General features: G+C 40.1%; 1 protein-coding gene across 1 annotated transcript in view; it reads right to left on the bottom strand.

Annotated features, from left to right (window-relative positions):
- The window catches only part of LOC106129843 (ataxin-2-like protein), a 41,717-nt gene that overhangs the window by 16,716 nt on the left and 11,334 nt on the right, over positions 1–13,667 (bottom strand). The window contains exons 2-6 of the mRNA XM_060950854.1: positions 11,538–11,691; positions 4,398–4,578; positions 2,528–2,777; positions 1,568–1,742; positions 449–616 (exon numbers count right to left, since the gene is read on the bottom strand). Coding sequence (XP_060806837.1) covers positions 449–616; positions 1,568–1,742; positions 2,528–2,777; positions 4,398–4,578; positions 11,538–11,691 — 928 coding nt within the window. The remainder of the gene's footprint in view (positions 1–448; positions 617–1,567; positions 1,743–2,527; positions 2,778–4,397; positions 4,579–11,537; positions 11,692–13,667) is intronic.

Raw genomic sequence — 13,667 nt, 5'->3', positions numbered from 1 at the left:
CCTATATCGATCAGAGCCGGCTCTGGCTCCCCAGTGACCCGCGCATATCCCCTATATCGATCAGAGCCGGCTCTGGCTCCCCAGTGACCCGCGCATATCCCCTATATCGATCAGAGCCGGCTCTGGCTCCCCAGTGACCCGCGCATATCCCCTATATCGATCAGAGCCGGCTCTGGCTCCCCAGTGACCCGCGCATATCCCCTATATCGATCAGAGCCGGCTCTGGCTCCCCAGTGACCCGCGCATATCCCCTATATCGATCAGAGCCGGCTCTGGCTCCCCAGTGACCCGCGCATATCCCCTATATCGATCAGAGCCGGCTCTGGCTCCCCAGTGACCCGCGCATATCCCCTATATCGATCAGAGCCGGCTCTGGCTCCCCAGTGACCCGCGCATATCCCCTATATCGATCAGACCCCGCTCCCCAGTGACCCCCGCAGCCACTCACCGGCTGGGCGTCGAGCCGGGCGGGCGGCGTGAGGTGGTGTCGCGGCGGGCGCGGCTCGCGCTCCCGCGGCGGCTCCCTGTGCGGCGCGGGCGCAGGCGGAGCGCCCGCCGGCTTGCCCGCGCCCGGCGACGGCCCCCCGTTGTTGTTAGGCTTCACCAGCTTGCCCGTCTGCAATCACGCGCGTGTACGTCACGTCTATTATCCTTGCGGGGTAGACTGAGCGAAATATCATGTTCAGTTGTGTGGCTTTATGATGAATATTGATATACAAGGTGTTTGGCTTGATGATGGAAATTGAGATTTATATGGTGACAGGTTGCTAGCTCATCGCCTATAAGAAAAATCTCAAGTTTGTTAGCCAATCCCTTAGTCATCTTTCACGACATCCATAGGATTATATCGAGTGGTCCTATTCTAATGTGCTAGAAAACACTCGGCACAATTTTAAAATAATGTATGTCTTGACATGATATCAGTTTTTTTTACTATGATTCAAGCTACGTTATTTTCTTTGCGGAGGTCATACAGTCGCGACTTGCCTAATGCTGGTGATCAAAAGCGGACCTTGAGCTCTTTCCTGCAGAGGGCGCCACTCAAATCAAATCAAAACTATATAACTACTGCATTAAGTGTGTGACTGAGGCAAGTAAAACATGGATAATGTTTCTCAAAAACTTAATCATTACATCTTCCTACGACTAGAGATGGGCGAATGCCCGGACATTTAAAGCAAATTTGAAAAATTACCAATAGATAGCCTATATTCATATATATTCCTTCCCTTTGGGCATTTATTCTTTTTGTTTTTCTCCACAGGTACATACCTAATGTACCTAAACTAGTGTAAGGTTTACTTGCATTGTATACACTTGGTTCAGAGTAGGAGAGGCTGGTAATCTGTCATACAGGTTTTCCTAGTACAGACACCAGTCTCTCACATACATCATTATTTTGCAACTGCATGGTTCATCTTACTTATTATTTTTTAACGGTGTCATTCAATGTGAGAGAGGAAAAATAAGAATTATTATTATAACATTGGGAATTTTCCCAATTTCCCCTTAATGCCCCGGACATTTGCCCATCTCTACCTACGAAATTCTTCACGACATTCCTCACCTGCATGTTCTTCCTCTTGTTGGGTATGACGTATTTCCCCGGCGCCCCCTCGCCGGGGCGCACCACGGCCGCGAACCTCTCCTCCTCGTCGCCATTCTCCACTTCTATGCGGCTCTTGTACGCGGGCGCGCTCTCTATCTCAGCTGCTATCTCCTCCGCTTTCGCTTCTGCGTCTCTGTTCATAAATAAAACATATATATATATATATATATATATATATATATAGTGTGTCGTCCACATTTCCATTCAAGTTGGGATAGTTGTGAAGTTGACGTGCATACAAATAGTCACGTCTTTTTCCCTTGCGGGGAAGACAGAGCTAACAGTCTTATGAATACCAGTTTTGAATTTTGAATTTGAGTTGGACCAAGTCTAACACATCTGAAAAGACCGCTCCAAAAACGAGCAATAATGATACAATTGAGATTCAAATAGTGACAGGTTGCAATCGCCCAAAAGAAGATTCTCAAGTTATAAACCTACCCCCAATTCGTCTTTCACGACATCCATGGGAACGAGTGTCCCTAATATATTTTTTATTGGTGCCGTGAACCACACGGCACCAATTCCATCAATTTCGACCTGAAACAAAATGGAAGCGCCAAGCAAGACTGTTTGAAAATACAATCACGCAACCTCTTTGAAATAAGCAACAGATTCAAATAGGTTAGAACTGGCCACTGATAAAAAAAGAGAGAAAGTAAGTACATTATAAAAAGAAAGAGAATGACGCGGGAACTACGTTTTTTAAAATATATCTTAGTACAAAATGTTTTAAGTTCATATTAGGTAATTTTGTAATTTATACAACACATTAAATGTCAATGAGTCCAAATATATAAATGCAGTGATTATTAAGAATAAGTGCAGTTTTACTTCACAGAACATTATCTATCTTTACAAGTTACAGTAAAGTGAACAAATAAATGCATGCATCATCAATTTAGCAAAGACACCGACCTGTAATCCTGGGTGTCCTTCTTCTGCAGCGGCACCGTATAACCCAGCAGGGAGTTGTCGTAAGTGCTCAGCACGCCGTAGACCTCCTCGTTCTTGCGGAACATGTCGTTGGCGTCCCAGCCGTTGGCGCGGTGGTCCAGCTCCAGGTCCTCGAGGCGGGCGTCCCCGTTCAGGGACGGGGCGTCGCCGGCGTCGCCGTCGCACCCGTCCCACGGTTCCAGGTGGCGCTCCTCGGCCGATCGGCCATTGCCTGGATATATATATAGGTATATACATATCCTACTACTATTATAAAGGCGAAAGTTTGTATGGATGTTTGTTACTCTTTCACGCAAAAACTACTGAACCGATTACCATGAAATTTGGTATGTAGGTAGCTGAAGACCCAGAATAACACATAGGCTACTTTTTATCCCAGAGTTCCCGCGGGATTGATAGGGTTTCCATGCGGACGAAGTCGCGGGCGGCCTCTAGTATGTACATACATTAACGGCCTCTGTGGCGCAGCGGTAGTACGCTTGTCTGTGACACCGGAGGTCCCGGGTTCGAATCCCGGCCAGGGCATGATGAGAAAAGAACTTTTTCCGATTGGCCTGGGTCTTGGATGTTTATCTTTATAAGTATTTGTTATAAAATATAGTATCGTTGAGTTAGTATCTCGTAACACAAGTTTCGAACTTACTTCGAGGCTAACTCAATCAGTGTAATTTGTCCCATATATATTTATTCATACATAAAATCACGTCTCTTTCCCGGAGGGTTAGGCAGAGACAGCCTCTTTCCACTTGCCACGATCTCTGCATACTTCCTGGATATTAATTACAAAATTTAATGTAAGTATATTGATGACTAGCTGTACCCGCGACTGCGTGCGCGTGGAATAGGCATATAGGAATATATTTTGGGCATCATTGAAGCCCTTCTCAAGGATGAATAATTATCCCCGTTTTTTTTTTCATATTTTCCATTATTTCTTTGCTCCTTATAGTTGTAATGTGATGTTATATAGCCTAAAGCCTACCTCGATAAATTGTCTATTCAACGCAAAAATAATTGTTCAATTCGAACCCGTACTTCCTGAGATTAGCGCGTAAACAAACAAACTCTTCAGCTTTATAATATTAGTATAGATTCGAAAGATGTAGGAATCGTGGCGAGTGGTAGAATGTTGTCTCCGCCTACTCCTTGGGGAAATAGCCATGATTTATATGTATGTAAGGATGGTCAATTAAGCGAGGTCAAACTACCTACTAGTATCACATCTCTTCTTTGCAGCGAGGTATGCTATTCCATATCTAAAGAACACCAGCGGGTGCGGGGTAAACATACATACGTATATTCACGTAACATATATTCACGTCTATATTCCATGCGGGGTAGACAGAGCCAATAAACTTAAAAAGACCTATTGGCCACATTCAGCTGTTTGGCTTAATGGTAGAATTGAGATTCAAATAGTGGCAAGTTGCTATCGCCATCGCCTAAAAGAAGAATCTAAGTTTATAAGCCTTAAAGCCTCTCCCTCTCATTCCAACGGATGTCGTAAAAGGCGGCTAAGGGCTTTAAGCTTTATAAGCCCTTAGTTGCCTTTTACGACATCCATGGGAATAAGAGGGAGTGGTCCTATTCTTTTTTTTTTTATTATACATATGATCACGTCTTTATCCCTTACGGGGCAGACAGAGCCAACAGTCTTGAAAAGACTGATAGGCCACGTTCAGCTGTTTGGCTTAATGATAGATTTGAGATTCAAATAGTGACAGGTTGCTAGCCCATCGCCTAAAAGAAGAATCCCAAGTTTATAAGCCTATCCCTTATTTTTTTATTATTGGTGCCCAAAAACCAAACGGCGGCGGGGGTATACACTGACCGTTAAACTTGCTGGATATGACACTGTCCGTTTGAAACACATCGTGGGTCGCGTATTCGAGGTCCGAGTCTTTAGCCCTGATCGACACGACGTCCTGAGGCTTGAAGATCAACTTGTCGACGACAGACTCTACAGCGACCACGCCGTCTTGGTCGACGCGATGTGCCACTTCTAGAACGACCTGGAAATTAAGGGATTATGTAAACACATGAGATGCAATAAATGATTGAGTATTGAGTATTCAAATTAGTCTTACGTAGATACATAGAATAACGCTAAATTAGTCATACGTAGATAGGAACATAGAATAACGCTTATCTCCCGGTGGGGTAGGCAGAGATCATTCCATTTGCCTCAATCAACACAATGGACACATGAAATTTACAACTAAGGAATTTTCGAAGATTGGCCGTTACAAACAAATAAATAATTGAATCTCAATTCTATCTTAAAGCCAAATAGCTGAACGTGGCCTGTCAGTCTTATCAAGACTGTTGGCTCTGTCTACCCCGCAAGGGATATAGACGTGATTGTGTATGTATGTTAACAAATAACAGTGACAAACCTTACACCTCTTTAAAATATTATAAACAAAGACAGATTTGTTTATTAGTTGCCCTAGACAGATAGGGCATTTATTTTTATTCCTTACGGGATAGACAGAAACAAAAGTTATAAGAATCGATTACTACGTTTAGCTTGATAGCTTAATTAATGAAGATTCAACATACATAGGTACCTACATATAGTCACGTTAATATCCCTTGCGGGGTACACAGAACCAACAGTGATTAAAAGACTGATAGACGTTCAGCTGTGTTGCTTAATGATAGAATTGAGATTCAAATAGTGACAGGTTGCTAGCCCGTCGCCTTCAAAAATAATCTCAAATTTATAAGCCGATCCCTTAGTCGCCTTTTACGACATCCATGGTAAATAGATGGAGTGGTCCTATTCTTTTCTGTATTGGTGCCAAAACCACACGGCACATTCAATATTTGAATGGAAAGGTGCATGGAAGCTTGCACGGCTAAATTACATAAGCACCACGTGTTAAAATCATTAGTTTACCCCTCGTTATATATACCTATGTAATGTAGTGATTAATTTAATTTGATTGATTTACTTATTACTTGATGGTGTATGTAATTTAATTTAATTTTATTTAATCTATGTATTAGGAATTTTATTATAATGTAATGTATGAAGATATGGACGCAAGTCTGAAATAAATGATTTATTTATTTATTATATAATTTTTTTCAAAGGACAAAAAATACAATGTCCCCAATAGTACATTAGAATTTAAGTCTCACTTTTTTTTTTTTTTTTTTTACGGGACAAATTACACAGATTGAGTTAGCCTCGAAGTAAGTTCGAAACTTGTGTTACGAGATACTAACTCAACGATACTATATTTTTATAATAAATACGTATATAGATAAACATCCAAGACCCAGGCCAATCAGAGAAAGTTCGTTTCTCATCATGCCCTGGCCGGGATTCGAACCCGGGACCTCCGGTGACACAGACAAGCGCACTACCGCTGCGCCACAGAGGCCGTCGAACCTTAGTGACGAAAGCTACGGCCGTAACTCAGACGTCAGATGACAGACTCACTATTTCCTAAAGTAATTTATTAGTTTTGAGAGCGAGGGGCGCAAAAAACAGGCTTTCAAGTGCTTCCACTTATTAGTTACTAGCCGTGCCCGCGACTTCGTCCGCGTGGATTAGTTATTTTGGGCATCATTGAAGCCCTCAAGGATCCCTCTCACATTTTCCATTATTTCTTCGCTCCTTATAGTTGCAAGGTGATGTTATATAGCCTGAAGCCTTCCGCGATAAATGGTCTATTCAACAAAAAAAGATTTTTTTCAATTCTTACCAGTAGTAGTCTTATAAACTTGGAATTCTTCTTTTAGGCGATGGGCTAGCCAACCTGTTACTATTTGAATCTCAATTCTATCATAAAGCCAAACAGCTGAACGTGGCCCGTCAGTCTCTTCAGGACTGTTGGCTCTGTCTACCCCGCAAGGGTTATAGACGTGACTATATGTATGTATTTATGTTGAAATAATACAAAAAATGTTTTTAAAATATAAAACAGGCACCAACTGTTTTGCAGTAAGGGACGGACCTTATCAGTTTTCTAAGAAATGTGGCCCATATTCCACTCGTCTCTATCTCAACCCTATTTCTATGCGCTAAGGTTTAAATTAACTCCGAGCGGTTACTCAACAAAGTTTTAAGAAATACTTAGCGATAACGAACAAATGACAGACTTATAAAGATTGTAAACAAAAAGAAAAATATTGTATAACATAATAATCAGCGAAGGTGTTAACTAACTGATTCACTCAAATTATGTACATACATACATACATATGATCACGTCTTTATCCCTTACGGGGTAGACAGTCTTGAAAAGACTGATAGGCCACGTTCAGCTGTTTGGCTTAATGATAGAATTGAGATTCAAATTGTGACGGGTTGCTAGCCCATCGCCTAAAAGAATCCCAAATTATAAGCCTATCCCTTAGTCACCTTTTACGACATCCATGGTAACGAGATGGAGTGGTCCTATTCTTTTTTTTTATTGGTGCCGGGAACCACACGGCACCAAATTATGTGTTTACATAGCTTGATTTGGTGTGCAGGTAATGACTGAATGGCTTGACATTTTCAGAATATTATTAGTAATTTGACATTCAACTATAAAATTGTGTTATCTATAGTAATCTCTAGAGGTGATGAAGACGTAACTTATTTTTTTTTAAGCATAATGAATAAAAATCAATAAAAAAATTTCAACGTGGTCTTTTAAAGACTGCCGGCTCTGTCTACACCGCAAGAGCTATATGCATGTCTATATGTATGTTAAGCACGCGGAAGTAGTAACCAAAAAGTTCACAATGACGAGTTATCGATCATTCGTGTCCGGGTCGGGGCGCCGAAACGCATCCGTTGCGTGGACGCAGTCAGTTGCATTATGCGACGTTCAAGACATACATACATATGGTCACGTCTATATCCCTTGCGGGGTAGACAGAGCCAACAGTCTTGAAAAGACTGAATGGCCACGTTCAGCTATTTGGCTTAACGATAGAATTGACGTTCAAGACTATAGCGTTTTTTAAAAGGGCTACACTAAGTCGTGGGTTAGTTCAATGCGTAAGATATGTCGGTTTTTTTAGGATTTGTTTTTTAGTACATACATACATACATATAATCACGTCTATATCCCTTGCGGGGAAGACAGGCCACGTTCAGCTCAATGTCTTTATGATGGAATTGAGAGAGAGAGATATTGAAATCAAATAGTGACAGGTTCTCGGTGCATACCCATCAAAACATTCCAAGTTTAATATATGAATAATCTGATTTAACTATAAAAAAAATATATATTATAAGCGTAACAAAGCAGAGGTGTAAGTTCCACTCTTATCGGTCTGTGACCTTCGCGTCTCATCAGCGGCCATCCGGTTTAGACGAGCGGCGTTTTGTGTGTCCCGATGTGTGAATCACTGTAGGTTTTGTGTGTGTTTAGATCGACTTTTCATTGTGAGAAACGATAACTTGATTTAACTTAATATATGTATAAATAATTTAACGGCTGAATCTTAAACTGTAACTGGTTGTAGGTTGCTGGTGTGCATGTAATTTTGCCGTGTGGTTTCCGGCACCGACATAAAAAGAAATAGACTATGAGATAGGGTAATAAATTTTGGCATTCTACTTTTAGGCGATAGGCTAGCAACCTGTCACTATTTGGATCTCAATTCCATCATAAAGCGTTAAATCTGAATGAAGCCTCTGTCTACCCCGCACGCGCACGTGCCCCGCACATAGACGTAATTATATGTATATGTTTGTATATAGAAACGAAGAATTCATTACAAACTTAAAAGTTACGCGATAAGATTATTACAACAGATTCATAAATTTGTCCTAATGAAAACGATTCTACAGATAACGTAATCGTAAAGTATTAATTTTTTCCAATTTTCTCCAAAACCTCCCAAAACAGCGGATGCTTACGACTTTCAAAATATCAGCTTAATCTTGTCATGATCGTGTCAAGATCACATTCAATTATCGCTTCAGAAATACAACAGAAAACAAAATCATTTGCAAGTAAGTAAATCTTAGCTAATAATACACATATTAAGAAATAATTACAGCTATCACGCGTACTTTAAACTTTCGTGTAACTGAACTAATAACAGTGTGCCGGAGGGCGGTCACTGATTTCGTTAACTCATTGTTAAAATTTATATATTTTCATAGTTCATACAAAGTCACGCCTTGCGGTGTAGACAGAGCCAACAGTCCTGAAAAACTAAATGGCCACGCTCAGCTGTTTGACAGAATTGAGATGCATATAGTGACAGGTTGCTAGTTCATCGCCTATATAAACAATCCCAAGTTTATTAACCTATCCCTTAGTCGCCTTTTAAGACATCCACAGAAAAGAGATGGAGTGATCGTATTGTTTTTTTTATATTTGTGCCGAATACCACACGGTATAATTGTTCATAGTTCAACCGGTTTTATAATTCGGGAAATCCCCCAATACTTAGTACTTATTGCTAATCTATCTAGAACAGTCCCCGTGGTCCAAACTATAACTGTCTCGTTTCACGTCATAATAAAAAGCGAAACAGCGATAATAAGAGCGTCGCGCGTGCCATAATAATTAGGGGGCTGTATTTTAAAACAACACGGCTTGCCTTAAACCTTAAAATCATTTTGAGGTCAGCCTCATCCACTCTATTTAATCTGTGCTAACTAACAATTTGAATCTCAATTCTATCATTAAGCCAAATAGCTGAACGTGGCCATTCAGTCTTTTCAAGGCTGTTGGCTGCTACCCCGCAAGGGATATAGACGTGACCATATGTATGTATGTATGTTAGTCTGTGCTGTATTATTCAATAATTCATTGTAGAAAAAGTATATATTGTGAAGTTACGTTATAGAAATAATCAAATTGAAAGTACTATATCCTACTTAATATTATAAATGCGAAAGTTTGTGAGTATGTCACGATGTCAGTATGGATGTTTATTAGTCTTTCACGCAAAAACTACTGAGTCGATTACGATGAAATTTGTTATGTAGGTAGCCGAAGACCCAGAATAACACATAGGCTACTTTTTATCCCGGAGTTCTCGTGGGATTGATTGGGTTTCCACGCGGACGAGGTCGCGGGCGGCCTCTAGTTATACGGAAATAAAATTAAACATATTTTATATAACATATAACAAACAATCTCTGACATTTTATCCTAACTAAAAAACCATGGCAACCGTTGCTATGGGATACATAAAGAAGGTTGCCTACATTCATAGATGCAAATTGACGTTTTTCTTCTGAGCGGTCCGCTGCTTACGACGACGTGCACCGTATCAACTGAGCCCAGGTACCCTAGAAACATATTGATAACACGCAACGCCGGGGGAACGAACTAGTTTTAATTTGTAGAGTAGAACACGTATAATTTTTCACGGATATATTGTTAAGTCACTTACAAGTACAGAGCAAAAATGTTATGTTACGATGTTATTCGTGTCAATAAGCTTAATAAAACTGATGAAAACACATACAAAAACGCGGACCTATAAAAATATACAAAAAAAAAGTGTTATCGGTGGACAACCCTAATCACTAAGGGGTATGAAAAATACGAGTAGATGTTGGCCGATTCTCAGACCTACGGGAACGGTAACGAACATATTGACACGAGATTTTAATATATAATACTAGTTGTGCCCGCGACTTCGTCCGCGTGGAATAGTTATTTTGGGCATAATTGAAACCCTCAAGGGTGCATAATTTTTTTTTCAAATTTTCCATTATTTCTTCGCTTCTAATAGTTGCAGCGTGATGTTATATAGCCTTAAGCCTTCCTCGATAAATGGTCTATTCAACACGAAAAGATTCTTCAATTCGAACCAGTAGTTCCTGAGATTAGCGCGTACAAACAAACTCTTCAGCTTTATAATATTAGTATAGATTTAGAGATTTAATTGAAGACGTATCAAGAATCACAAGACCTCAACGTTTGCAACGCGGAGTAGGTACGCACGCGGCTGCATTTCACCGTAGTTACCACCGTTTGTTCACACTTTCGCTCACCGTAACGTCTGTACGGTAGCGTTGCGTAATATTTGCCAATTGTACACACCAATACGGAATGGTGGAACAGACAAACAAACATACATACATACATATGGTCACGTCTATATCCCTTGCGGGGTAGACAGAGCCATCAGTCTTGAAAAGACTGAATGGCCACGTTCAGCTATTTGGCTACAAACAAACAAACATTGTAATTAACAGTAGAGTGTCGATCGCAAGTCCGGTAGACTTTAAGTTTCTGTTTTTGTAGAACCCCCCTAATTTGTGTCGCGGTCTCGTCACACTTATTTTTATAACATAACATATAATCACGTCTACAATCATTGCGGGGCAGACAGAGGCAACAGTCATTGAAAGCCTGAAAGGCCGCGTTCAGCTTTTTGGCTTAATCCAATGAAATTCAAATAGTGACATCCCAAATTTATAAGCCTATGTCTTAGTCACCTTTTTCGACTTCCATTGGAAAGAGATGGAGTGGAGTGTTTGTAATAACATTTTTGACACACATCTACACAGTTACGAGAAATAGTATAATACATAAAAGGGAACAAAATTACTCGCAACGGCCGACTTATCCCATCAAAGGGACATCATCCATTCAACCTGAATGCGGAAACAATAATAAAAACCTCTAAAATTAAAACGACAGACTTATCCCATCTAAGGGACAACTTCTGAATGGAAGATATCCCTAACCTGAATGCGGAAACAATAAAAACCTCTAAAATTAAAACGAAACTTTTACGGCCTCTGTGGCTCAGCGGTAGTACGCTTGTCTGTGACACCGGAGGTCCCGGGTTTGAATCCCGGCCAGGGCATGATGAGAAAAGAACTTTTTCTGATTGTCCTGGGTCTTGAATGTTTATCTATATAAGTATTATATTATAAAATATAGTATCGTTGAGTTAGTATCTCGTAACACAAGTCTCGAACTTACTTCGAGGCTAACTCAATCTGTGTAGTTTGTCCCGTATATATTTATATTTATAACTCTCGTACCTCAAATTGCGCGCTGAAAGTCTTGAACACCCCTTCCCAAAGACACCCGGACTGGGTGAGAACCTGCACCGTATCACCGACGTGGGTGGTGGCTGCGTGCATGAAATGAGCGTTGTTGTAAACGCCCTCCGCCGCCACGCGGCCTCTCGGCGACCTGGAGATGAAATTACGCTGTCTTAGACAAAAATTGCATTGTGGAAAAATCGGGGACACTCTGTTGACATACATATGGTCATGTCTATATGCCTTATGGGGTAGACAGAGCCAACGGTCTTGAAAAGACTGATCGGCCACGTTCAGCTATTTGGCTTAATGATAGAATTGAGATTCAAATATTGACAGGTTGCTAACCCAAGTCGCCTTTAACGACTTGATTATGGCCAACAGATGGAGTGGTCGCGTTCCTTTTTTCTATTGGTGCCGGGAATCACACGGCAGTTTTCTTCATTAACCATATTAACCATTAGTATGGAATGAATAGTATACAACTTCAGAGGTACGGAGTATTGACAAATTCACTGAAAATTCGCCACTATTACTGCGACATAAGAGTTTTTATGCAATGTAAATTTAAATGTGGTTGACTGTACCGTTGATTGCCTTTGTTGTCTGCGCCCCAAACGTAAAACAAGGTACCTGCCGTACACTCGTCTTCTTTTGTTTCGCTTCAACTTTTTTTTATCGAGACACGTGCTTAGAATCTAGTTTTACATCATTAAATGAAGAAAACTGCCGTGTGGTTCCCGGAGAAAAGGAATGCGACCACTCCATCTCTTTGCCATGGTCAAGTCGTTAAAGGCGACTAAGGGACACTTAAAACTTGGGATTCTTCTTGTAGGCGATGGTTTAGCAACCTTTCACTATTTGAATCTCAATTCTATCATTAAGCCAAACAGCTGAGCGTGAACTGTCAGTCTTTTCGGGATTGTTGGCTTTGTCTGCCCGGCAAGAGATATAGACGTGACTATATGAATGCATGTATATAATGGTAAATGGAGAATAAATATAAAATATATTCTATGCGGATAAACAGAGGCAATATGTTTCTTTGATCTTTTGTGTAAATTTCAGTGAAGTAAAAGTTCGAGTATGTTATGATTACTATTACAAAAACAGAAATATTTGTTACATACATTAAGTTCATTATTTTTCATACATTTCTTTACTATTCTTGCCCCTTTAGCAAGGCGCGATCGCAGCGCCGTTTTTATCGCGCGAAAAACTATTCGCTATTTCGCTTTTTATTACGACTTCAAACTAAACAGCGATAGTCACGGCCCAGATTTATATGTTAAGCCCTGATGAACTTTCAATGCAAACCTCATTTAATTTATTTAAGATAAGTTAAGCAAATAGCACACTAACTATAGAATATAATAAGAAACGACCAAATTAATTAGGAGAAAGTGCATTTCAAGATAATTGAATAATGGAATGCCAGATAAGGGAATAAATAACTGGTTCGTCCTACATAGAGGGATGGCAAGCGCCATTCTAAAAACGTATATATAATAAGACTAGCGGTTGCCTGCGACTTCGTTCGCCGTAAAAGTTAACTTACAATCACAATACATAAAAGTCACGCCCCTGAGGGGAGACATATTTGTGTACCAGTTTTTATGTAGGACCTATGATATAACATATGAAAAAAAACGGCATTCAAATCGGAGCAATAGTTAACGTGCGATGCGAGTACACATAGTACATACAGACAGACATAAATTCTAAAAATCACATTTTTGGCTTCTGTTAATCTCAAATAAATAGGTAACCCTGGTAGAGAATGCCAAACGGCATTAGGACCGCCTTTTGTACATTTTTTTTGTGCAATAATGGATTTAATAATCGTAAAGTAAATAATAATCGTTAAAAATAGCTACACGTGGCCTATCACTCTTTACAAGACTGTTGGCTCTGTCTACCCAGCAAGAGATATAGACGTGATTATATGTATGTTTAATCGTAAAGAATGGAGAAAATAAGTTGGATGGGAAAAATCATTAACGAATTTTTTTTATTGAGAAGTAAGAGACGAATGAACTATTTTGAAAACGATATAAAACAGAAGAGGGAAAATGATAGTCCATTAAATCCGACATGACAAAGTTCTTAAAACTATAGTAGAAGGTA

The sequence above is a fragment of the Amyelois transitella genome, chromosome 22, assembly GCF_032362555.1.
Source record: "Amyelois transitella isolate CPQ chromosome 22, ilAmyTran1.1, whole genome shotgun sequence".
In the NCBI taxonomy this organism is placed as follows: Eukaryota; Metazoa; Arthropoda; class Insecta; order Lepidoptera; family Pyralidae; genus Amyelois; species Amyelois transitella.
This window is presented reverse-complemented; position numbering and strand designations above follow the sequence as displayed.